Here is a 27320-nt window from a genome sequence, read left to right on the forward strand (position 1 = left end):
TAGCCTGGGCTGGCATTTGTGTTCTCTTAGGGTCTGTATGACATCTGCCCAGGATCTTCTGGCTTTCATAGTCTCTGGTGAGAAGTCTGGTGTAATTCTGACAGGTCTGCCTTTATATGTTACTCAACCTTTTTTCCTTACTGCTTTTAATATTCTTTCTTTGTTTAGTGCATTTGGTGTTTTGATTATTTATGTGATTGGAGGAATTTCTTTTCTGTTCCAGTCTATTTGGAGTTCTGTAGGCTTCTTGTATTTTCATAGGCATCTCTTTCTTTAGGTTAGGGAAGTTTCCTTCTATAATTCGGTTGAAGGTATTTACTGGCCCTTTAAGTTGGGAATCTTCACTCTCTTCTATACCTACTATCCTTAGGTTTGGTCTTCTCATTGTGTACTGGACTTTTTGGATGTTTTGGGTTAGGAGCTTTTTGCGTTTTCTTTGAATGTTGTGTCGATATTTTCTATGGTATCTTCTGCACCTGAGATTCTCTTTTCTATCTCTTGTATTCTGTTGCTGGTGTTTATATCTATGACTCCTGATCTCTTTCCTAGATTTTCTAACTCCAGAGTTGTCTCCCTTTGTGATTTCTTTATTGTTTCTATTTCCATTTTAGATCCTGGATGGTTTTGTTCATTTCCTTCACCTCTTTGATTGTGTTTTCCTGTAATTCTTTAAGGGATTTTTGTGTTTCCTGTTTACGGGCTTCTACCTGTTTACCTGTGTTCTCCTGTATTTCTTTAAGGGAGTTATTTATTTCCTTCTTAAAGTCCTCTATCATCATAAGTGATTTTAGACATAAATCTTGCTTTCCTGATCTGATAGTGTATCCAGGACTTGCTATGGTGGGAGAACTAGGTTCTGATGATGCCAAGTAACCTTGGTTTCTGTTGCTTATGTTCTTAAGCTTGCATCCTGCCATCTGATTATCTGTAGTGCTACCTGCCCTCGCTATATCTGACTGGAGATTGTCCTTCCTGTGATCCTGGTTGTGTCCAGCTGTCTCTGTGATCCTGAGATCCTGGGTGTGTCAGAGCTCCTGGGAGTCAAGCTGCCTCTGGGACCCTGAGATCCTGGTGTGCCCAAGCTCCTGGGATCCTTGAATCCTGTGACCCTGGGTGTGTTAGAGCGCCTGGGAGTGGAGCTTCCTCTGGGTCTTGTGGGACTGGATGCAGAGTTCGCAACCAAAGTCTGCTCAGGGTACCTGCTCAGACCAGAAGGAACACAAGCAACTGGAAGGGTGGGGTCACTGGATCCCCATATCAAAAATTTTAAGAGCAAAAAATTAGAAATAAAATGTTCACTGACAAGAGAAAAATACAACTGCAAATCAATAAAAGTCAGTAACAGTTCTAAGCACCAGTAATGTTATATTAAAAACCTTGCTGTCTATAACATACACACAGGCGATTTCTACTATACTAAGTACCTCCTATGGATAATTCAGTCACACAGTGAAGGACATGGAATAGTCACTGCTTCTAAGGACCATGAGGAGCAGATGGGGTGGTGACACTCCACACGGGGCACTGGTGTCTGTTCAGTTCCTTTCTTGTCTCACCCACTCCAGGAACCATTTGCTCACAAGTATCAATACTTGTGAACTAGGCTCAGCCTGAAGTCACACTAACCTGAGGCCCATCTGAACAAGTCCTGGTGATGGTGACGGAGTCAGGACTTTATTAAAGGCCTGCACAAACAGGTTTTGGGAACCTCAGTGCTTCACTTAAACATTTTCAGAGTATTTTTACCTGTTCTGATGAATCACAAATAAGTTGAACCATGAGTTCTCATCTTCCTTTGGTCTTAGCATTGTTACTTTTTTATTGACAAACATCCGATAGAGCCTTTCATCTGGAATGGACCCTGTAGAGAGACGTGACACTATTTTAAAACTGTTTTCCTACTGTGGATTTAAAAGGTAAATAGGGTTTTACTCCTAAATAATACATTTCTCAAAAGTATATTTTCCTGTTCAGCTATATATCTGAATTCTAGAATCAAATGTATAAATGGTATCTATTAACCAATATCCAAGGTTTATGCACAACAGCACTCAGTTACATTTAAAAAAACACTTCCCACTTTGGAAATCAGGATAATGTGTAGGGGAAATAAAGGAATTCCCAATGCTTACACCCCACTAAAACATCTGACATCACCCCTCATTCTTTCACCATGAATGTTAAGTAAATGTGTTTTTCAGCTATGATATACCAATAACATGCACAGAAATAATGGATGTTTAAAAGGAATGAGATTTCTAAACTGCATTTTAAAGTATACTAATACTATTTCATATACTAAGTTTATGATTTTTAGTAATTTAATGGTTTTAAATAATTCTTTCTATACTAAGAGACTTGTCTTGGTCTAGTAGAAGATACCAAGAAAACAAGTAACAAAATGGTAATAAATTGGAGCCGGTTTGCCACTTCAAATGCTGACCACAGAAGAAAAGCGAGTGATTGGACGCATAGAGACAGATGTACACTACGTGAACTGTGTATACTATGTGAACTGTGAGGTGGACATGGGACGGGCCCCGCCCAGCACACAGGCCGAGCGCTGGTGGGAAAGCCTACATGCTAAAGCACTTGAAGTGCTGGTAAAGCTGAAGGCCCAGGCTGAGGAAAGGGCCTCCCGCAGGGCAACGGCTTCCTTGGAGCTGAGTCCGTGGAGACAGCAGATTGTGGATGTGAGAGGAACAGCGATCCCCACTTCTGCCCCAACACCCACAGGTGTAAGAACTGTGAGGGACACAGGGACAGCAGGCGTCAGACATGCTTCCCTGAAGACAGAAGGCAGATGTGGGGTCCTGAGAGGACTGAAGGTGTGGAGAAGGTGCTGATCACGAAGCACATGCTCAGGGTTTCGGATGGAGCCCACACCGATGACGTGGGAGGCAAGTGGGCCACGAGAGGGGTGGTGCCCCGGACAGCAGCCAAGACACAGTTCACAAGGAAGACAGCAAGCCATTTTTCTGGAGACATTCCAAATACTGCAGATGCTGAAAACTACCAATGGCTTTTTAAATAAGTCTGTCTCCTTCTGTCTAAGATGGAGACACAAAAGCACAGTGAAATACATTATTTCTAGCCTCAAAAATACTTGAGATACAAAATATACAGAATTTTTAAAATGTGTTATTTAAAAACACTTGGTTTTTCATTCATGTACAATAAGATCTAGCAAACAAACAAACAAAAAAAAGCTTTCCTAGAGAACATTTAAAAAGTATAAAACAGAAGGACAGAAGCCAGGCACAGTGGTGCATGCCTTTAATCCCACTCAGGAGGCAGAGGGGCAGAGGAAGGTGGATTTGAGGACAGCCTGGTTTACATAGTGAGTTTAGAACAGCTAGAGCTACATTGTGAGACCCTATCTCAATGAAACCAAAAAACAAACTAAACAAACAAAAAAGAAATGGAAAACAGGAAGCAGGAGGAGTAGGTGAGACCAGAGGTTGACCTTGAGTATCGTCCTTTGGTGCCATCTGCCTTGTTTTGACAAGAGTCTCCCATTGGCCTACAGTTTCCTGATTTCACTACACTGCTGCCCAGTGAGCTCCAAAGATTCTCCCCCATCTTCACCTCTACAGTGCTGAGATTACAAGCACACAATAGCACACCCAGGATTAAGCACATTTCTGAATCTGATTTAATAATAAGATGTCAGTTGTAGAACAGGAACATAATGTGAGCCACTAATGTAGCAGATACATAAATACTTTCCTTCTGGTCACATTGAAACAAGTAGCAAAATTAATTTTAACATATACAGTCTGTTAATAATAGGTCTTCTTCCATCTCTTATGTCTAGTGTGTCAAACTCAAAATAGCCAGATTTCAGTTTCACAAACTATGAAGGCCAGTGTCACTGTACTGGATAGGATGTACTGAACTCTCAGACTTCTATGACACCAAAATGTAGTTAGGCTAACTAGTCTGCACTTCTATCATCCAGCTTTGCAAGTGTGACTCTAAATAAAAGGTCCAAAATAATAAATAGAAACTAAGCAAAGTTTTTGTTTGCTTGGGTTTTTTTCTACTAAAACTGTCATTAAGTATGAAGAGCTATCAGTCCTAAGAAATACTAAGAACATTTTTACCAGAAAATTCCACCTTCAATAAGAAATCAAATTTGTCCAATTTTCCCCCTTTGGAAGCCCTTTGGGTCCAAACTATCTCTAACAATGTTTTTGCCAACTGTACACACAATTCTCCATTGACATGGACAATGGAATCCCATCCGACCTAAGTCGATCACCTACCTAAGCCATACAGAGCGAGTTTTGTGCTTCCTTTCTGCAGCAGAACCGGACTAATGTCAACCTTCTCCACAGACATTGACCGTCCAAAGTGATTCACAAACCCAGCACAGCTTAAAACATCCAGGGCACAGAGGGCATCTGCCTGTGTCAAAGTTTCAAAGAGCATGAGTGGGTCCGTAGAACACCCCAGGTCAGAAGCACACCCTGCACACAAGTGTTTTTCACTCACAAAATTTAGGATCAAAGTGTTTTCAGAATTTGAGTTTTCTTGACTTTAGAACGTCTGTGCATATCTTACCAGGTGAGAATCCCAAGGTGAAAACCCAAAATCAAACAGGATCTAAAATCAAAATTTTGTGAGTCTCAACTTTAAGATTCTGCAGCACTTTTGGATTAATAATTTTGGATTAAGGACATTCAACTTGTAATTAATTACAAAAACGGATTATGACAGTGTCTTCTGAAAGCTAAATCTCAGTGTTGAAGAAGCTGCTCCCTTCTTCTAACTACACATCACCTGCCGCAGCTGAAAGCACGCAGCACATACAAAGCGACCACCTCATCACTGAGGTCACACCCTGGCCGCTAAAGAGCACACTAATCAGCTGTGAGACAAGTACTGTAATATACAGTCGGTCTCTTATAAAATGGTTTTTTTGCTTGGTTGGTTTGTTTTGTGTTTTGGGGGTTACTTGACCATAAACTAAACTACTGACCTATAGTGACAGAAGACATAAACCTACTTTCTATTAGGACTGCCAGTCTTGCTTCCATATCAAACAGAGAATAAAATAATTGAATCTAGATTTTAAAAATTTAAAAAAAAAAAAAAAAGGTGACTTTTGCAGTGAGAACCCAGGAGCTCAGGTAAGCTGAGGAGCCGTGGTGGGCAATCCCTGTACTCCTCGCAACTCAGCGTGGGCGAATCCCAATGGATGGAAGCCAGGCTCCAGCAGGCCCTGTATCAGGGGCTCTAATTCCAGGTCCTTCTGGGCCGAGGCAGAATCACAAGCTCAAGGCCAGCCTGGGCAACTTAATGAGATCTTGTCTCAAAATAGAAAGGGGACCAGGTGCTGAGCTGGGAGCTGTCACCTGCCAGGTGTCGGGCCTCCTCTACCCTCAGTCCGGCAGAGACAGCATGCAGGGCGTTCTCATGGAGGAACCCTTATTCCATATTAAAAACAAACCAACAAAGAAATATAAAATCATAAATGAAAATAAATTAATTTGAATTCATGGCTCAATTTTATTGCCAATTACTAGAAAAAAGGTGCCTAGCCCCGATAAACTCAATGCCATTTTTAAGATTCCAATGGAATTGTAATTACCCCTGTGGGATCATCATGGTTGCCGTGGATACTAAACACTGGCATGGAAATGTTGAGATTGCCATCCTGGTAGTTCACCCATGGAAACCTTAAAAGAAAACAAAGAATGAAAGTTTCTGTGAGAGGTAAGAGTTGTTTCCCCAAAACTTGCCTTCCAAGAGGTAATGCACTAGGCAGCTATCAACCCGTATCTGCAGACAACCCCAGCTCAGTGTTAGAAATAAACTCAGTTAAATTAAAGTTTGAAAGTATCTTAAGCATATGAGTTATATGAAACAGTAGATAACTAATAACTGGCAAGTTAATAGGCCTATCAAATGTTAAGGTAGGGGAAAACATCTGTGCATGCTGGCACCCAGACACCCAGCTTCCCAGCCGTCCAAGCTCCACTGCCTTCTACACACTGTCCCCTCCTTCCCTAGACTTCCTCTGCTCTGTGACACTAGGGCGAGCGGTTTCTAGTATGTCTTTCCAAACTTACCTATACATGTATAAAAGAGCACATTTTTTCCTTCCTACATATGTTACAACAATATGGCTTTCTGGCCCTGCTATTTTGAAATCTTTCCACAGGGCTCCCAAGCGTTTTGTCAGTCACATGAGTTCTAGTGTAAGGATGCGGCCCAGAGCTTGAGGAAGTCCCCGCCACTTAGACTCTTTCTTGTATTGTTTTCCAATTAAGGATGTGTCATTACTCCCAACCTCAGCAGCATGGCGATTATCAACGCTGTAAATCTACACCAGTGGATCTCAATTCTCACTACAAACTCTAGTTAGCTGGGGATTGTTTAAGAAATACCAATGCCCATGCCACGCTCCAACGCTCACCAGTTGGCCTGGGGACCAGGCACAAACACCTGCGAGTCTTGGGTGACTGATGTGCACTGAGAAGTGCCTACCCACACCAGTGCCTATGAGAAAACCACGTCAGTCTCGTTCATCTGATACCTTACAGACGAGGCAGCTGCTCTTGACAGGCATTAGTGCTGTTTCCATTCTGTACACTACGTACATTCTTCACCTACACTTTATAAACTAATGGGTTTTTTAAATCAACTTGAAGGAAATGGTCACTGGAAATTCAACCTTAATTGGTGCTGAGCTGCATGTACTCTTCCTTAGTGAACTATGGCTTTTAAGTTTGTTCCAGGATTCCTTTTGCCATAATTATATTTATTTTTAAAAAGACAAATGTATCATTCTTTTGCTCCTAGTTCCTGGGTTTTGTACATGACATCTCAAATAAATTCAAACCACAAGTAGTTTGTATGACTTGTGGATAGCTGGTAACTGGGAAGCTAATAGACCTCTAAGATTTAAAACCTCCATAAATGTGCACTCTTTACAGCAAGGAATGAGATGGATGCTTTCACAAAGCCCCCACATACAGACTTTAATATTTAATCAATTTCTTGTAGAACTCTCAATGAGTAATAGCAATTTCCCACACAGTGTGAGTGAGATACCACCCCATCAAAAGCTAACAGCCTGTGACGTGAGGCTCTTTTTGGAATTCCTAGTCTCTTCAACCTCTCTGGCTACTCATGAGCTACATTTTGAATTACTTATAATCTGATCAGGCTACTTGATCTTTGCCAATCCAGTCTTCTTTCAGAATTTCCCTTCTGTGTTTGTCCATTTTTCCTGCATGACATAAGGAAACCAGAAGGGGAAATTAACTAGAATGCAATGCAGAGAAATGAAAGTGCAGTTAGTGTTCATAAGAGAGAGAGAGAGAGAGAGAGAGAGAGAGAGAGAGAGAGAGATCCTAGGTTTATGTCTTAAAAGATGACCTTAGGGCTGGAGAGATGGCTCAGTGGTTAAGAGCACTGGTTAAGAGCACTGACTGCTCTTCCTTAGGTCCTGAGTTCAAATTCCAGAAACCACATGGTAGCTCACAACCATCTGTAATGAGATCTAATGCCCTCTTCTGGTATGTCTGAAGACAGCTACAGTGTACTTATATATAATAAATAAATTTAAAAAAATATTAATCTTTGGAGGAAAAAAAAGATGACCTTAGCCAAAATGCCCACTGGGGAAAGGGAACTCGAAGAGTCTACCTCCAGTAGATAGACACAGCCTCAAGTGGAGGCACAGGGTTACTAATCCACAGTCAAAAATTCCTGACCCAGAATTATTCCTGTTTAAAAGAACTTCAGGGACAGAAATGGAGAAGAGGCTTGGGGAAGGGAGGTCCAATGACCAGCCCAACTTGGGATCCATCTCATGGGAGGCACCAAGGCCTGACACTATTACTGATGCTATGATGTGCTTATAGACAGGACCCTGGCATGGCTGCCCTCTAAGAGGCCCTACCAGAAGCTGACGGAGACAGAAGTAGATAATTACACCCAACTGAAATTGGGTTCCTCTACGGTTGAATGAGGGCAAGGATTGAAGAAGCTGAAAGGGAGAGGGACCCCATAGGAAGACCAGCAGTCTCAACTAACCCAGACCCCAGGGAGCTCTCAGAGACTGAGCCACCAACCAGGAGCATTCCTGGGCCCCTGGCACAAATATAGCAGAGGTCTGGCTGGTCTGGCCTCAGTGGGAGAAGGTGCACTTAATCCTTGAGAGCCTGAGGCCCCAGGGAAGGGGAGGGCCTGGTGGGAGGGAGAGCACCCTCTTGGAGGCAAGGGGGAGGAGGAATGAGATGAGGAACTGTGCGAGGGGGGACTGACAGGGGACAATGACTGGAATGAAAAGAAATAAAATAACTTAAATTTAAAAAAAGATTAAAAGATAAAAACATTCGGAAAAAGCAAGGGAAAGCTATTATTTTAAAAAGGTAATGTCCTGAAATTAAGCCAGGTATAGGGCACACACACAGAATCCTAGCACTTGGGAAGCAGAGGAAGTAGGATCTGTGGGTTCCGGTCCAGCCTGGTCCTCACAGTGAGATAGAGGCCAGCCAAAAATACATAGGGAGACCCTGTCTCAAAAAAAAAAAATCTCCTGAAATTGCTGAGAAACAATCCTTGAATTAAAATGCAGGACGAAGGGCTGGGATGACAGCCCAGCAGTCAGCGAGCATAGTGTGTGAGGTCTCGGTCAGCCCCAGCACCACTGCAGGGGCGACTGAAAACCCAGCAGGTAAGCAGAGTGCAACCCCCAGTTAAAGGCGGCCGAGCCTACGGAGTGCCTCAGTCACCACACGATTCGTCAGGTCAAAGGGTCTAAGGAGTTTTCTTGCTAACTCAAATCTCTGTTCGTTATCATGTACCTGGCACAATTCTGTCCCTTTAAAAACAATGGAACTGAGAGACTGAGGAAGCAAACGACTTAGTCACATGGCCACTAAATGACAGAGCCAGAATTTGAACTGACACCATCCAGAATCCATGCTCTTTTGGAAGTAGGGGAGGCAGGCTCTCACCAAACAGGCCAGACAGACCTTGAGCTTGATGCACGCCCACGCTGGCCTCCTACCTGTGCCTCCCAGATGATGAGATGGCAGGCATGTGTGAGTACGGCCAGGCAATCCATGCATCCATGGTCCAAGCACCATGTTCGACTGGCTTTCCGGCAACTAAGCTGACAACAGATTCAACAGCAATAAAAACATCCAGACCTCACCACTCACCTAAGCAAGCTACTTCAAGGAGGTAGGCAGGGAGGGCGTGCACACCACAACCACAGCTGCCACAGCCCTGAGGCAAGATGGGAGTAAAACAGGCAGACGCTGTGAAATATAGAAGGGGTGAGGACGGAGCTCAGTGACAAAGTTTAACCAATAGCCGTGGATATTTTCATCTTTCTCCCTCCAGCGGGGTGCGCTGGTTTGGTTTGGTTTGGTTTTGGGTTTTTTTGACACAGAGTTTCTCTGTGCAACAGTCCTGGCTATCCTGGAACCTTCTCTATAAACTAGGCTGGACTTGAACTCACAGAGATCCGACTGCCTCTGCCTCCTGAGGCTTTGGCCCCACCCCAGCCAGAGGTGGACTTTATTCCTCTCCCAGAGAGTACAGGCTGGATGTAGGGACCAACTTCAAACCAAGAACAATAGCCAGGAAAACAGCTTTGTACTAGAGAAACCTGAAGACATCTTAGCCTAATACCAAGGTCAACATGACTCTAAACACTGACCTGTACCAGAGTCCCCAAAGACAAGAAAAAGAAAATTAATGACAGCACGTAAGACTGAGAACACATTTCACTCAAAAGTAACATGGTGTCCTTACGTTTATAAAGAAAACAAAGGCAGTGGGAAAGTCCATGCTTAATATACACAAGGCCCTGGGTCTGTCCCCAACACTGACACAGGGTAAGAGCCAGAGCTGTGACCTGGCCAAGAAGAACCCTGTAACCGACTCATCAAAACTACATCTGCAACAACAACAACCACAACCACAGCTAAAGGCCACTGACTAGGGAAAATATACCTGCCTATAAAATGGCTTATTAGCTAGAATATACAGGTAACTTGCACAATTCAAGTCAAAAAAGATAAAAAAAAATACCAAGTTTAAATAAAATAGAAAGCAAAAACAGTAACAAAACACAAACAGAAGATACAAAAGAGAATGAGAGGTCTAGGAGTAAACCTAATCCCAACATTAGTTCAGAAATACAAATTAATGAAATGATTGACAGAAAATCCAAAGAACTGCACTACTGCAAACCTGTCCAGAATGAAGGCTAATGCACTAGTAGATAATGCCTTGGTTTTATCACATGACATGATCTAGACCCACCGGGGAAGAGTCTCAGTGAAGCGTGCCTACTGGCCAGAAAGCATGTCTGTGGGATGGTCTTGTTTTTAGGAGCTGACAGGGGAAGCCACAGCCCACCGTGAGCATTCCCTAAGTGTCAGTCCCGGACTGTATAAGACTACAGGAAGCACTATGTTTGCATTCTCTGCTCTTACTGTGGATAAAACCAGCTGCCTAAAGTTCCTGTTGGCTTTCTCAAAGTGAGGGACTGTAACACGGAATTATAAGCTAAATAACCCCTTTTCTTTTAAAGTTGCTTTGTAAGGGTTTTTTGACAGCAACAACACAAACATCACACCCAAGAAAACCATCCCTCAGATGTAAGGGTACTTACTTACTAAAACCAAAGTTGACTGACTGGTCACTGATGATCTCAAATTGCACAGGGCGGTCACCCATACAGTACTTCCTGAGCAGCTCCAAGCAGCTGTGCAGGGTTTTCCTCGAGGGCTTGTTTTCATGGAAAAGATCACCACCTAACAAAATAAAATCCACCTAATCGATAGAAAAACAGTATTAAAATTAGTTAGCTTAAGGCACAAATTGTTTAAAATATAGACATGATACAAAAAGGGTTCCCCAGCCTCATGTGATCACTTAAGCCTTCTACTTTGAGACCAGCCTTAGCAACACGAGTAAGGTGAGGATACTGCTCAACTTTAAAGAGGGGAAGGGGTAGCCCAGTGGTTTGACCTGCAATGTACGACACCCTTGGTAGGCCCTTTCCCATAGGGATAAGTGGTTCACAGCAGACAGGCAGAGCAGACATCCCATCAAGTGCTGGGATGAAAGGCGTGTGCCACCCACAGCCCACACCTGTCTTCCATTCTAATCTCATGGCAGTACCATCCGCTGCGGAGAACGCAGGCTGCTAGGAGCCAGTGGGGATTTTAGGGCAAAGATCAACAGCTATTAGTGGGTGCCTGGTACAGAGCTAAGCTTTCTTAGGCATCACACAAGAATACATTACTAAGCAACAGGAAGATTTTACTGTCCATAGGGGAACTCAGATAATTACTAGATAAACAACTTAATATACCAATTCCACATGAGGCCATGAGGAGAAAATCAGTGTAACCCAATCCCTCAGTGCTCGACGTTCAGGCTTTTTTTTTTTTTAAATATGGGATCTCACCCATGTGGTTCAAGCTAGCCTGGAAGTCAGTATGGCGACTGAGGATGACCCTGAACATCCTGCCCCAGCCTCCTGGGTGTCCGATGGCAGGTGTACCGCTGCACTCGTGTCACGTAGTGCTGTGGATCAATCCCAGGCCGTGTACCTGGCCCACAAGCAGTCCGCCAACTACATGCGCGGTGGTCCTCTTTGGTATGCGCGGCCCACAGGCAAACCACCAGTCCCTACCATACTCTCCTCTTGTCTTACTCCTGTCCTCCAACTGTGCTCCACACTGACCGTACACTTACTGTGCCACCCATCAGTGAAGGCTGTTGCTCCTTCAACACACGTGTTAAATGTCACCTCCTGGACTGGTCTCATAAACACCAATCTCCTCTGCCTCCAAAGTCCCGGGAAATCGTGTGGGTCTTACCACAAATGACCTTGTACTTGACTGCTTGGGAATTGTCTCACATTCTGGCTGGATATATGTTTCAAAACTAACAGCCATTTTTTTTTTTTATTTCAGGTAGAAATTATGACAGGTTGGTACATTGTTAAACACCCCGTGTTTCGAAATTTGAAGGTTATTTGTCACAGCAGTTTCTGCTCCAATTGTGAACACAAAGAATTCAAAATTTTAACCAGGCTTTTAGTATACTGGTATTTAGCTAAGAAATGCGAATGTATGAGGTTATATATAATTAATTCTGACTTAATGAGAAAGAGCCCATTACCAAGGAAGTACATTAGAGCATGCACAAATGTAACTCAAACTCACTTCATTTTCCAGGGCAAGTCTTAAAATTTCATCAAATGTCACAAATGTATCATTTCCTCTAACTGCATCTTTCTCCATAAATCCAAGATGAATATCAGTGGCAACCAGGATTTTAAATGTGTCTTCATCGTCACTGTATAAAGAGAGAACAAAATTCAATGCAATCCATTACAAAGATATTCAAACAAATGGAGACCTCAGGAGAAAATAAACAATAGTAAAACTATAAAGCAAAATCATTTTTCTATGTTCAGATTTGGCATGAAAGTTGGCAGTGCTCAACAGATCTTTAGCACAGCTTTGTAATCACAAGTTCAACACAGAGCAAGTGTGAGTGACACTTGCAAGCTTTCTGTCTGCTCTGAAATGTATAGCCTTCCTGTATCCAGTTTTATGCAGTCAGGTCTATTCCCCAGACCGCTCCACAAAGATCCCAAAGGCTGTTTGCTCTCTTGTTAAGTATCTGACTGTACACTTTCCCAAGAAAGTCATTTAAAAGTCTTCCTCTAAGTGTAAGAATAGATTTTATACTAATATAGTAGTTGCTTACATCCCAGACTCTGATGCCTGCCTGACTCTGCTCTTCACATAGATTTTAACAATAAATTAGGCCAAATAACAAAACAGAATTCTTTAAATACAAAAGTACTTTTAAGTAAATCGGTAGCTTAACGGTTATTAACACTCACTTAAACTTAACGTTAAGTTTAGTGCTTTAAGATACTTTATATCTCAGCCCTCCAAAGGAGGAGGCAAGCCAGGTCTCTATCTCTAAAAGATAAGGCCAGACAGAGAAAATAACTCACTCATCACACGTCCAGTCGCAGAAACAAGACTAAGGGGCATCAAAAGTCACGCTATTTTCACTCAACTGTAGTTAGTTCAATTTTGTATCTGACTCCGCAAGTCAGATACTTCCACGACTGTATGCACGAAGCCCCAGCTATACCAAACCTCTCAGCTCCCACAGCTGTACCCTTCCACCCTCGCTTAGACCTCAAAATTATCTAGAAAGGAATGGGATTAGTCTAGTTATGCAAATGAAAAATAAAGCCAGGCAAGCCCAGAGAATTGCTGGTCTTCCTAACACTACACAACCAGAGTGGAAGACTCCATGGCCCGTTCAAAGATTTTCTTCTCCCACCTGACTTCTATTTCTTTTATTTCTTTCCATTTTGTTCAAATTCACTTCAACCAGGTCCACTTATAGACTCAGGACTTTAAGACAAAGCCCAAGAGCATCCCTGCACGGCCATGTAATAAATTACTGCAACACATTCATCTATTTCTCCACCTTATTTTATTTATTTATTTATTGCTAATAAGCATACAGTATGTGCTTTTAATTTAGCATCGCAGACATGTTTTGGGGGATACTCTGCCCACTATTAAGTTCTGTGGCTGTTTTTATTAAAATGTCATTTTTCTCTTAAGGTCATCACAGTTACTATGTCAAGCTTACAGTGGATCTGTGGGGCTCATTTTTACGGAAGAGTTCCTCTGGCACCAGGTTCCTCTCCAAGTACCCTGGGGTTGTCTGTGTTCAGGTATGTCAGAAAAACCACCCAAGTCCAAACGCTAAAAAATAAACACCAAAACGCACATATTATAAAGGTTGCATATATTTCACCAACGTGAGTTCAGCTGTAGGGTAGACTTTTTGAACGAGCACTGACAATTTTGCGAAGGTCCTATGTTCGTCTTCAACATTACTATAATTGTTCCATGACCCAAGAACAGAAAGCGACATCCTCAAGTGACGTCCTAATTGCATTATCACGACTATTTGTCTACTATTTTCCTCATGAGACTGGAGTGTAGGAAAATCCCTGGACAGGAAGAATCAAGCGTGACTTTTTTACGTGCATAAATTCAGGCTGCACCGCGCAGGACTCTGAATCAGAGGCCACCCCATTCTCTGAACGCTAACATGGCTTTTATGGGGCTGCCCGCATTTAAAGCCAGAACACATAACCAAACTCGGGGTCCGCGTGGACCACCTCTCGGACCACGGCGGCAGACAGCTCCGAGTGCTCACTCCGCGAAGGCGGCGCTGCACTACCACCACCTTCCACCCGCGGGACGGAACGCAGAGCCCGCAGCCCTCCCAGCCCACCCGGCCCGTCTTCCCCGACGGCCCCACGCACTCGTGGCTTCCGCCCGGGACCCGCACGCTACAACACCGCAGCAAGGCCTAAGTTACCCCAGCTTGGACTTGTCAGAGACGACCAGCGAGGCCACAGGCCACCTCTATCTCAGGAAAAAGGGGCGGGAGTCGCCTGAACCCGAGGAAAACCGCTACCAGAAACCTGAACTAGGCGCGGGAGAGCAGCATCTGTACTTCTCGCGAGAGCTAGTGGACACGTGACGTCACAAAATTTCTAGCTTCTCATTGGCTACAGAATGGCTCGTCCCCCTCACAGGAGCCAATCCTGAGCGGCGAAGGGGCGAACCCGGAAGCGAAGTGCTCGGTGAGGTTCTCTCTGAGAAAGGTGAGGCGCGTGTCCGGAGCGGTGGGCGGGCGGCTGTGGGCTGCCGGCCACCTCGCAGGTGGCACCGGGACAGATTCTTGGCTTTGGGATTCCAAGGCCTCCCCTGCTAGACCAAAGGAAGACCTTTCTTCCCTTGACGATCGCCCCGGAATCCCCGCCTCACCACATCCGCCTTGCTTTGTGTGCTCAGAGAACCTTGAAGAGACTGCAGTACAAATACTTTGGGACCTTGAATTGGATCAGACCCCAGGAGGGCCTGACGTGCCGCGGCGTCTGTCGGTCTGTCAGACCCCAGCGCAGGCCCTGAGACGGGACGTGGGGCTCCACCTCAGGGAAGAGACTCGCACCAGTTCCAGTCTGTCAAAACGGAGTGTTGCCTTTAGGTTAGGAAACGCATCCTGCTCCTCCGTAATAGAGTGCATCGAGCTTTCTACCCAGAGTCGAGATTCATTGGGGGTTGATTTCTTTTAATTAGACATACCAAGGCGATAAGCTCAGAATTCGTATGAAGGCGTTCTCGCGTGTGGGAGGGAGGGCTGAGATCTGGGCCGTATTGTGGTTATTGACATCCATTAAGCGCCTAATGAATTGACGTATGGTAGCTTTTAAGAAAGTGAGTTTGAGGTGAAAGGAAAAATTAAAAACGTCAAGAAAGTAGCAGTTCTGATAGCTCTTTAAAAAAAAAAAAAAAAAGGCAATCCAGCCAAAACTTTAAAAACCCCTTAGTGGAATTTATAGGCTGAAGAAATTACTAGTCATAATTCTGGCGTTCTTGTCACTAATAATGAAGCTTAATAGGACAACAGAATATTAAACATGTGAAATTAAGTAGGACTAAACCGTGAAGAGTGTGTATAGCTGACTAAGTTCCTCTTAGAGGCCATTCAGAGCAAAATTTAAGTTCGGTGATACAAGTAGTTCTTAATGCAGGTTACATACAAATGGCATAATTATCTGGCCATAAAAAGACGGCCCTGTCCTTAAAAGGTTAATGGCAGAACAATATAAGACATAGCACCTGAATTTATAAACATTAGAATCTAGTCTGATCAACAAAATGAAAATGGTAACATTTTTGACCATAGCAATAAAAAACTGCCAAGTTCAACAAATAAAAGATTGATGTTTTTCAAAGTAGCTTCTCATTTTCTCTAGGGCTTATGTGTTGGGTAGCTCTTGAAGCTGATGTCAGTTTATAAATATGACAGTTTAGCAGAAGTCTAATCTTTTAGGACTGGGTGAATTATGGTCCTCTTGTATACTCACTGCCTGGACTCCATCAGTTTTAACATACCTAAATTAACAGATTCAAATTAAGATAGTTGTAGCCATTTACTTAGTAGAAGAAAACATTTTTTAAAAAGTAAAGTCTTTACTCTGAAGTCTTGTATTTAGTAAATTTAATGGATATTCAGAGAAAACACCAAAGCCTTTATGACATAGAATTTATCTGGCTAGTTTGTAAGGTTGGTATTCATGTTGTTGACAATACGTAGTTACTGCCATGCTAACAACTGCTGTTTGTGTTTTCAGGTTGGAAAGAATCAAACAATGCAGACATAATTCATCTCTTTAAAGATTGTGCCTTCGTACTTGAAATGCTTTTTACTTAGAAGAGTAGTAAAAATGGAAAAAGAAAACATAAAGGATGATGGAAATACAGACCTGGAAACCTCTGTGGACTTTGCTGAACAGTTTAACCAACTTGAGTTGCTGGAAACCCATGGACACCTGATTCCCACTGGGACTCAGAGTCTCTGGGTAGGCAACTCTGATGATGAGGAGGAACAAGAGGAAAAAAATGAAGAGTGGTATCAATTGCAAGAAAAAAAAATGGAAAAAGATCCAAGCAAATTGCTTCTTTGGGCTGCTGAAAAAAATCGGGTAAAAAAAAGAAACCATTACATCATTGGAAAAGCATTTGGCTTGGAGCCCAAAGACCCGACCCTAAACCTCAACTTAGCTTTACCTTTGGGCACATTCTACCATTTTTGACCCTTTAATTTCTTGTCCTTAAAAAATGGTAGCTTAATATTTGTCTCATTTATAGGAGTGTCAGATGAAGTAGTGTGTGTGAAAGTGCATATTACCTTATAAGTTGGCTCTAGATGTTTGGGGGTAATTATAAACAGCCCTCTAATTAAATTAGTAGGATCCTTGTCCACATCAGCGTACCCTAGGACAGGTAAGATGGAAACTTAGATACAGCTCCCCAAGTGTCTTACTGCCCTTGTTTACTCACAGAGTCCTTCAAGGAGGCAAATGTGCCGGAATCATCCCAAAACACTGTCAAAATCAGTTCTCCCACATGACCATTTGTAATTTGTACTTAATTTTATAAAGTTCTCCCATATCCATGTTAGTAAGTCAAAACCAAAAGGGTTTTGCAGTTTATAATAGGTTTTCAATCCCAGAGCACAATGTATTCTGTCTGGTCCATAGACCAAACCCAAACTTGATGTCTAGCAACATGAGCATGTTGTCTCAGGGACGAGATGAGTTCTTTAGTCTCTAGGTTGCTTCAGCATCGCTTTATTCTACTGTTAAAAATAGTTTCATTTTTATTTTCTGGTTCATACACCATGTATATTGATATAATCTGATGCAGGAAAATTAGGCTTGCTTTAGAGATGGAATATAAAGTGCAGATAAGCCCTTTGTTCATCTAGGGCCCAGGTATAGGACAGTAGGCATTTAGGATAATGTGATAGCTTATGGTGATAAGAGAACCGTATTCCGGAGTTGCTCCTGAGTGTAATGAACTGTAACTTGCTCATTATTAATCAGTTACCCTCCACTCCTAAAAACAAATCTCAAAGTCTAAAGCCACTGGATGGTGTAATTATCTTTGTTCATTGTCTTTTTCAAGTTGGACTTTTAAAGTTCTCTTTTTTCCATTAGCTTGCTACAGTACAGAGACTACTCTCTGAGAAGGCCGCTGAAGTGAACACTAGGGATGAAGATGAGTATACCCCTCTTCACCGAGCAGCCTACAGCGGGCATTTAGATGTTGTCCGTGAGCTGGTGGCTCAGGGGGCGGATGTGCATGCAGTGACTGTGGATGGCTGGACACCGCTGCACAGTGCCTGTAAGTGGAATAACGCCAGGGTGGCCTCTTTCTTACTTCAGCACGATGCAGACGTCAATGCCCAAACGAAAGGCCTTTTGACCCCTTTGCACCTCGCTGCTGGGAACAGAGACAGCAGAGACACCTTGGAGCTCCTCCTGATGAATCGTTACATCAAACCAGAGCTGAAGAACAACTCACAGGAAACTGCTTCTGATATCGCCAGGAGGACAAGCATCTATCACTACCTCTTTGAAATTGTAGAAGGCTGTACAAACTCTTCACCTCCGTCTTAATGACTCTAGTAATTTTCTTAAGTCTCAAAGTACCAGTGCCTCCCCTGTGTGAGATGTAAAATATTCCCATGTACAAAGAGCAGATGTCTCACTACAGAAATCCTGTTGTACACATCACAGCCTTCTTCCAAGTGAGCTGCCTGACCTTGATGTCACGTGTATTTGAGAGGTATTTGGGTGCATCTGTGGTGATTTCTGCAGTGTATGGTTTTTATCAGAAGTAATTTTACTGGACACGGGTAATACAGAAACTAAGGATATTTTTTGGTGCTGATCCAAGAGAAAAGTATTTTTAAATATCCCCATACCCTGGGTCTTTGTTCAGTTTAGCACATTGACTTGTATTTTTATAAGCTAACTCCAAATTTTCATCTTCAACATATTGGTGCAGTTCGGCTGTCTTCTCTGCATCTCCAGTTGCTTTCATTCTAAACAAGAGACACTAAAAAAATTAGTGACTTAACATCTTTGTAATTTAAAAAAAAATAGTGGAGTGTTTAGATGTTTTGTTTTTTAAGATGTAGGCCATCTGAGAAAAGCAGTTAGGGAGATGTTTAATCCTTGAATGTTTTACACTGCCTCCCCCACCACATTCATAATCCTGTGGACAGTCCTACCTCACCCTGGTCAACCCATGTGACCCTTACTGTTATGGCCAGACAGTGTCTCCATTTAGACATGCACAAAACTGTACCTTGGTCCAAAAGATTTAAACTGCCCTCCGAAGTGTTCACCTTTCTCTCCTATGGGCATTACTCATGAGTTCCAGGAAATGTCCAGCACTGTCCCCACAGCCCTTATTTTCTCCAAGCCATGACAAAGGAAAAAGGATAAGGAATTCTAACAGTGAGGAATGATTGTCATATGGGACCAGAACATCAAGTGGCTCAGGCTTTCTTAAGACAAAAAACAAAAACAAGCAACCAAACAAACAAATGAAAAAGAAAAAACTCATAGTATGGATAGTAACACAGAGTGTAAATACAAATAGAATACAAGTTTTGACAATGCAGAAGGCAACTTGCATATAACTTCACCAGATCTATGGCACATTTGTTCAAATTAACTTTTATCTTCTTGGTGCCTGCAACATAGTTTTTGATGGACTCCCAATCCCTCTGTATTCCCAAGGGGTCTTCTGAACATGAGAACTTGAAACCTAGGAAAAGGACCCTGTGGGCTCATTGTCACTTAGAGTTACCTAGGAGATACACTTCGAGCATGTCTGGAAGGGAGCTCCTCAACGTTTAACTGAAGAAAGGATGCATATCCAGATGTGGGTGGCACCATCACCTGGGCTCAAGTCCCAGATTAAATAAAGAGAAAGCAAGCTAAGAACCAGTGTTTGTCTCTGTTTCTTCACTAGGTATTGTGATCAGCTATCTCACATATGCTGTTTCTTCCCTTCCACAGTGACTGTCTCTTAAGCCATAAGATATATTCTTCCTAATGGCGTTTATTTAAAGTGTTTGGTCACAGCAAGAAAAAAAAAAATAACACCTGAAAAAGTTGTTCTTGTCAATATGTTTAAATGCCTATTTGTCATTTTTAAATGCCTAAATGCCATTTTGTTTTGGGTCCAGCCCATGTAACTCATCTACTTTAGATAATAGTTGTTTAATCAAATGTATATGGAGCTAAAGAGGTAAGCATTCATGACTACTCTTCTAGAGGACCTATATCCAATTTCCAGCACTCAATGGGAAACTCCCAACCATCTGTAACTCCAGGTCCAGGGGATTCAAGGCCTGTTCTGGTTTTTGTAGGCATGTAATGCACTGACATGCAGGCAAGACACATACATATATTAGATTTTGTTAAGCATATGTATATATGTGATGGCTTTTATCAGAACAATATTGGATTGTCTCTTGAAAGCTAATGAATTGGATTACATGGCAATCTTAGACATCACAATAACTGAGCAGATCTGGGACTTGGCTGTGCCTCTGTTCCTAAGTATCTCTAGTACAAGGGCTTTGGCAGGAAATGGAAGGCAGCTGTCTTTTAAGTCTGCCCAAGAAAGTAATACAAATGATAGGAATAGTTCATAGAAGAATGAGTCTGCACACGTCTCAGGGAACCGTTAAGGCTGCATAGTTACCTAAGAGTCAAGGAGTCTTTGGCTCTATTCCTATTTGGAAATGGGATGTGTGTCTGCCTTTGTTACCTTGCTGTGTTACCTTGAGTTTCAGGCCAACAAAGCCTCTGTATTTAAAAGTTTAATTTTGGCTTTTAAATATAGGGTTCCGTGTAACCCAAACTGGCTATCTAGCCAAATATAATGAAACTGATCCTCTACACTTCCCTTATTCCTTCTTTTTTTTTCTTCTTTTTTTTGGGGGGTGGTTTCTTTGTATAGCCCTGGCTGTCCTAGAACTCACTCTGTAGACCAGGCTGGCCTTGCACTCAGAAATCTGCCTGCCTCTGCCTCCCAAGTGCTGGGATTAAAGGCATGCCCCACCACCACCCACCGCTGCTTTCCACCTGGCCACTTTCCTTATTCCTAATAGGGAGCTGACCTGACTACCCTTCAGAGAACAATAAACGAATAGGAGTTCATTTTCCCATTTTTCTGCCTTGTTTGCTCCCTTAAATTTTCTTTTAACATTTATGAGCTGCACATCCACAAAAGGCCTCACTTTGACTTGTGTGGCATACGTGTACTATCTAGTTCATGCAGGCCAAATAGCTCAGTTTATAAGCAGTTTTCTTCAATCTTGGGGCATTATTCCAAAGAATAATTTTAAGGTAGTTCATAACTAAAAAATCACGATCTTCATTTATACGCTTGAGGAAGAAGTAATGTGTTATTGTTTAATGGAAAGAACTCATAACCCCACTAGTTGGCATTGACTTTATAAAGTCTGACATTTCTCCAGAGAACTTTCTGGCCTACAACCTATCACAATGATGTGATTTGTGGAGTCTGTTCTAGAAACCTGAGAGCATTCTATTTGATGGCATCCCACTACTGAAAAAAGAAAAGCTACGCTCATAGGCTGAGGTTTAGTTCTTTTGCCAAAATCTCTCAGATTGACTCATTTACACACAAACACACACACACACACACACAAGGATGGATGATTGATAGAACAGGTAGATTACAAGTCATCTTCACCTGCCTGAAGTGGTTCTAGGGACTATGGAGCTAGCTATTCTGCAGTATGATCCTATGACCCCTTAACTCCTTCATGATGCCTTTTCTCTAGGGGATGGCATAGCTCCACAAGATTCCTTAACGCATGTGTCAGACAGCATTTGCTCTAAATCAACTTGAAATCTGTTGAGTCCCAAACACAGAAAGGATCCAGTGTAGACAATTGATGGTTTTAACTCCTGAAAACTTTCCTTAAAACCCTTAAAATGTTACTTCTGAGAACCTAAGTAGGACATTTAAGTCAATGCTGTTTACATAGAAATATAGCATAAACCACATAAGTAGTTTTAAGAGTTTTTTACTAATAGCCACAACAAAGTGAATGACATTAATTTTTAAGAAAATATGTAAACCAATACATTTAAAATGCTCATTTCAGCATGAGATGAATATTTTAAAACTGAGGGCTGGAGAGATGGCTCAATTGTTTAGGGGTTTGCCAATAAGCCTGATTCCTGGGACAAATACAGTGGCAGGAGAAAATTGACTACCATAAGCTGTAAGCTGTCCGCTGTCTTCCCACATAGGCACATAGCAGTCACACACATGAATGAATGAATGAATGAATGAATATAATTTTAAAATTGAGACATTTGCTTCTTATAGTACATTTTCCAAGTATAGTGTGTTTTGTAACACATCCTTACTCACACTAGTCACATTACAAGTTCCCATCAGCCTCACAATTGAGTGCTGGCTACTGCATGAAACAGACAGGTCTAAGTGCCTAACATATTCCCTAGGACAGTCATTCTCAACCTGTGGGTTGTGACACCCATAGGGGTCACATCAGGTTTCCTGCATATCAGATATTTGTCTTGCAGTTCATAACAGTAGCAAAGTTACAGTTATGAAGTAGCAACAAAATAATTTTGTGGTTGGGAGTCAACAGAACATGAAGAACTGTATTAAAGGGTTGCAGCATTAGGAAGATTGAGAACCACTGCCCTTGAGCTTTTCAGGCTGTATAAATGGAGCACTAAACAAAGTCCTGAATGCTATTATTCGGACAACTAAGTGCAGGTCTTTACCTATTGTGGTATCTCTTCTGAACTGGTGCAAGGCATGCATACAATGGCACCAAGTCCTCATTCATCACGTGGAAGTTGCTCTCTCTGGCACTTCAAGACGACATGCTGTTCCCACCCTAGGCAACTGCATCCTTGGAGACTGGCTACAGCACTCTCCTTGTTTTGTAGTTTTTTTCTCACACATGTCCAGTAAAATTAGCAGCATAGAACTTCTCTCAAATGATTCAAATAGCTGACCTTAAGGAAAAAAATGCCTCCCCCAGTTTGAGAGGCTCCAGCCGTGTATCAAAGGTTTCTTCAACAAGAAAATTAAGGAGTAAGAAAAATTAACAATAAGCAAAATAAAAAAAATAAGGAAATAATTACAAGGACTGCAGAGAACTGAGATTCTGAGAGAAAATGTATCTCTGGGGAAATGCCGGGTCTTGAATGGGTTATGATTCGTTCTGGGTACACCTTCCTGAAGCCCCGCAAATTAGTTACCACATTTTTTTCCTGTTTTCAGGATGGATTCTTGTTAATACTGAGCAAGTGAGAAAAAACACACAAAAGCATTTATCTCTGGTTCGTTATTTTATCCATTCAAAACTCAGGTTCATTCAGTTGTTCTTACTGTGAGTTTAATGATCTCCTCCTCCAGTGGGTCTCGCTGTAGCAAGATTTGAGTGCTCTAAAATGGGCTTAATGAAGGAAATAGCTCTCACAGTCTGAAAGCAAGCTGCTTCCTCCTTTGTTGTGGGCAGGGTTTCATCTCTATGAGATACACTGTAGCTAAGACTGGAAATGCTAATTAGATTGAGTTCAGGAAGGTAATGCTGTGAGCTCCATTTTCACACACAGCCACCCAAACACAGGAGAGTTTTAATAATAAAAGGAAAGAGGGTCTGGGGAGATGGTTCAGAGGGCAGAGTGCATCCCATGCAAAACAAAAACAAAAACAACAACAAAAAAAAAACTGAGTGTGTATCCCCAGTACCTACATAACCAGGTAAAGTGGGGAGGGGACATAAACTATAATCCCAATTAGCAAGGCAGAGACGGCAGGATACATAGAACTCTGCAGTCAATAGAAAAATAGAAAAGGCTATTTTCAGTTAGAGACTCTGCCTCAAAAAATAAGGTAGAGCATGACTGAGGAAGATATCCAAACTCGCCCGCATGAACGAGATCACATGCGCACACACGTAAATAAAAATTTAAAAATATGAGACAGTTCTTTATGTCAAGACATTTTGTCATGGCAACAGAAATAAAATCAGGACAACCATCATATGCTTTAAAATTAAAGTCATTGATCCTACTTTAGATTTCTTATATTTAATTGACAGATTCATTCAAATACATTCAAATACTGAGCTAAAACATGCCGTTAGAAATGGAGACCTGCTCAATATTGGTATTGTTTGAAAGAAAACATTGTTTACTACTAGTTTTGACCTTTAGGAAGTTCATCCCTTAGGTCAAATGAGTTTATTTTTAGAAAATTCTTATGTCTATGATTCAGTGGAGATGATAGCCACATCCTGGTTTTCAAGCTTTTGCACCAATAGAAATGTAAATTATATTGCATTACTGAACAAAGTTGTAATGGACAGTCTTGTCTTTTCAAAAAAGGTGTGTGTGAGGGGAATATTAGCCAACAATAACCGTGTGTTGCTTGTTAGTCTGCCAATACACAAAACAGAACCTTTCATATCATCTTATGGTTGATTAAGGACATAGAAAATATTGGGAGAAACTGTGCTTGTTTTTGTTTGTTTAGTGTATATATTTTAATATTTGTCTTTATTTTTTAATTGTATGCATGTATGTGTGTGAGGGTATGTTTATGTGAGTTTAAGTGCCCACAGAGGCCAAAAGAAGCCAGAAGAATGCATCAGATCCCCTGGAGTTAAGGGCAGTTGTGACCTGCTGACTAATGTGGGTGCTGGGAACGGAACTTAGGTCGTCTGCAAGAGCAGCATGCCTTCTTAATGCCGGAGCCATCTGTCTCAGTCCAGCACTTCAAAAAGATGTACTCTCTTAAATGTGGTGATTCACATTCACATGTATGGCTGTATGCCACATACCTACATGTGATGTATGCATTTTACATAGGCCACGATTGCGATAGTTTGATCTCCCTTTCCATATAAAATTCCATGTTATTTTCTCCTATCTAAAACTTTCCCCTTTTATTGTTGTGGGAAGAATATTTATTGTAAGTCTTCCCTCTTTAAATTGTAAGTACAGAGAAGAGTGAACCCACAGGCACAGTGCCGTCCCGTAGACGTGTAGAACTCAGGCATTCTCATGACTGAGACACCCAGTCTCATGACTGAGACCCATGACTGAGACGCCTCCTCCTTGTTTCCTTCCATGTCCCACCCTGGAAATCACATTTCTGCTCCACACCAATGAGCCTGCTTGTTTGAACAACTTCACATAAGTACAATTACACAATAAGAAGCAAATTTCACTTTGTAGCGTAAAAATACAAGTACAAAAAAGTCTCTGCAATGAAAGATGTCTGCTCACTTACACTGCCTGGCTTCAGATTAGATGAGACAGAGAGGAGTGGGGCAGTGGGTTACTAATGGGTGGTCGCAGTCAACAGAATAAAGCTGAAATGCATCCAGATATAGATAACTAGTTGACCTTTTTCTTGAACTGATTGTTCTTCTGGGGAGAAAGAAAGAAAACTCATTTATAGAGAGAAAGAAATCCTAGATTTGTTTAGTGGCATGGACCATGGTCAGATTGCAGAATGGCTGGACAAGTCATTTCGTGGCTGGTTGGAACTTCTAACTGTTGGCAAGGGTCCACAGTCCTTTGAGCAAAATATTGTTCTTGTACAGAAAGTGTATTTCAATCATGTTGATTTCTTCTAGTGTTCTAATGCTTGGCTTCATGGTCCCCTGCTTCAGCCTCCAAAGTTCTGGGCCACTACACTCAGTTTCCGTGAAGATGATTTTTTGAAGATAGATATCCAAGAATAATTAATTTTATCCTCTTATTTTATTTTCTTATAGCACACAGGAACACATGATCTCTCACCCAAATTCTAGAAAGTAGATCTTCTTGGTGATCCTTTGAGATATTGCAAGTTATCAAAAAATTGTATGTTATCAAGTCACTGGAGTTTTAAAATCCCAAGCGAACACACCCTTATAAAGGAGGAGCTTCACTGTTAACCAACAGGAAATAAAGCCAATTGATCCTAAATGTAATCCGCTCGGAAACGTTTGATAGATTTGAAATGGTGGCTACTTGCTATAGAAGGATTGGTTGGCTTTGAAAATAATTTAGGGCTGTAGGAATTGAGAGAAGATGCTCGTGTGAGTACACAATCTACTTCTCTGAAGAAATACGGCCCAGAGAACCCTGTTACTCACTCATTATTCAAAACCTAAACAGACAGGTAAGAGTTCTTGGAACCTTTTCCCAAATCTAAAGAATTAAGTTTACAATGCTAACTCCATGGCAACGGGCAAAGACAACCCTTGGTGTGGGTGGTGTTGCTATGTCAGTCAGGGGCAGAGCAGACGGCAGTCCTTTGTGCATCCTCACTGGACACCTGGCTTGGTGGCCAAAGCTGTTTTATGCCTAGGACACACAAACATCAAATCGAATCAAATCAAATCCAGGGAGCACAGTGCAGAGGAAGGAAGCCAGCGACCTGCATACTGCCATGTCACCCACAGACCTGCTCTCCTCATGGCTCAGGTGGGCCAACACTCCACACAGCGTGGACGGAGGCCCCTCCAGGGCCCTGCCGAGTATGTGCAGCCGGCGCCAGCCACCACACTGTGTGAGTCTGTGATGGTCAGGTGGGAAGGAACAAGGCATGGAGCAGCTTGAGCGTTATGAAGAGAGATGGAACAGGAGACTTGAGAGTGGAGAGGAGGAGCCTGCTGTGAGCTCCCAGCCTTGCCACCTGGGACCACAGGGAGGTCCCAGCCCAAGGTGATACTGAGTCAGTGGCCACCCACTGGGTCAGTGTTGATGTCTATGTCTTATATTACCACTAGAAAACATGAGGACGTCTGTCTTAGTCAGGGTTTCTATTCCTGCACAAGCACCATGACCAAGAAGCAAGCTGGGGAGGAAAGGGTTTATTGAGCTTACACTTCCACACTGCTGTTCGTCACTAAAGGAAGTCAGGACTGGAACTCAAGCAGGTCAGGAAGCAGGAGCTGATGCAGAGGCCATGGAGGGATGTTTCTTACTGGCTTGCTTGCCCTGGCTTGCTCAGCCTGCTCTCTTATAGAACCCAAGAGCACCAGCCCAAAGGCGGAACCACCCACCAGAGGCCCTCCCACCTTGATCACTAATTGAGAAAACGCCCCACAGCTGGATCTCATGGAGGCACTTCCCCAACTGAAGCTCTTTTCTCTGTGATAACTCCAGCCTGTGTCAAGTAGACACACAAAACTAGACAGCTCAATGTCCCTGATGGAGACAGCCACCGGGGACCCCATAGATGTCCAGGAGCTGTGCAGAACTGGCCCTGGCCCTCACTGGGTGCAGCACTGAGGAGAGCTGGCCCTGTGCATTCCTCAGGCAGCACAGTGGAGCCAGTTCTGAGGGCATGAGTGGGGGAGAGCTGACCCTGCCACTCGACACAGAGCGGATGCTCCCTGCTCCTGCCACCTCTGGCAGTGGGGAGTTGCCCCCAGGACCATGAGCTGAGAAGAACTGGCCTGTCCCTTAGCTCTCAGGAGAGTGAGCCCTGCAGCCTACCCGGTTGCCACAGTGGGACTAGCCCTGGTCGAAAGGGGAAGGTGAGCTCGCCCTGAGGGTGAGAGTGAGGAAGAGCTGGCCCCATCTCTTGTCTGCAGTGAGATGGCAGGGTGCAGGGGGTGCCCTCCCTTCTCCACCACCTACTTTCCCACCCACCACGCCCCTCTCTCACCCCTCACGCCCTGGAGATCTGGTCCCACTCCTCATTGGCAGGAGCGGTTGGGAGAGTGGGCCCCGTACTTGGACTGGTGAAGATGGCTCTGGAGCTGTGGGCGCACTGAGCTGGCTCCGTAGGCACGAGAGCAGGAGAGCTGACCCTGCTTCCTGCTGATGGTGGCCTTAG

General features: G+C 42.9%; 2 protein-coding genes across 6 annotated transcripts in view; one reads left to right on the forward strand and one right to left on the reverse strand.

Annotated features, from left to right (window-relative positions):
• Mre11 (MRE11 homolog, double strand break repair nuclease) overlaps positions 1–14564 on the reverse strand; it is a 46768-nt gene extending 32204 nt beyond the window's left edge. Inside the window, exons 1-7 of one of the 4 annotated variants that reach the window (XM_052189097.1) lie at positions 14413–14564; positions 13672–13787; positions 12210–12342; positions 10646–10806; positions 5597–5684; positions 4269–4410; positions 1747–1861 (exon numbers count right to left, since the gene is read on the reverse strand). In XM_052189097.1, coding sequence (XP_052045057.1) covers positions 1747–1861; positions 4269–4410; positions 5597–5684; positions 10646–10806; positions 12210–12342; positions 13672–13691 — 659 coding nt within the window. In that variant the 5' untranslated portion in view covers positions 13692–13787; positions 14413–14564. Of the gene's footprint in view, positions 1–1746; positions 1862–4268; positions 4411–5596; positions 5685–10645; positions 10807–12209; positions 12343–13671; positions 13788–14356 lie in introns of those variants that run through there. The other 3 variants (XM_052189098.1, XM_052189099.1, XM_052189100.1) reach the window with 3 other exon arrangements.
• A 40-nt stretch (positions 14565–14604) lies between these two features.
• On the forward strand, positions 14605–19402 carry Ankrd49 (ankyrin repeat domain 49). 2 transcript variants are annotated; one of them, XM_052189102.1, is made up of 3 exons: positions 14605–14701; positions 16235–16585; positions 17603–19402. In XM_052189102.1, exons 2-3 carry the CDS (start codon positions 16328–16330, stop codon positions 18062–18064), a joined length of 720 nt encoding a protein of 239 aa, XP_052045062.1. In that variant the 5' UTR covers positions 14605–14701; positions 16235–16327; the 3' UTR covers positions 18065–19402. The 2 variants fall into 2 exon arrangements, with proteins under 2 accessions (XP_052045062.1, XP_052045061.1); XM_052189101.1 differs by lacking the exon at positions 14605–14701 and adding an exon at positions 14708–15084.
• The last annotated feature ends 7918 nt before the right edge of the window (positions 19403–27320 follow it).

Source organism: Apodemus sylvaticus, chromosome 7, assembly GCF_947179515.1.
Source record: "Apodemus sylvaticus chromosome 7, mApoSyl1.1, whole genome shotgun sequence".
In the NCBI taxonomy this organism is placed as follows: domain Eukaryota; kingdom Metazoa; phylum Chordata; class Mammalia; order Rodentia; family Muridae; genus Apodemus; species Apodemus sylvaticus.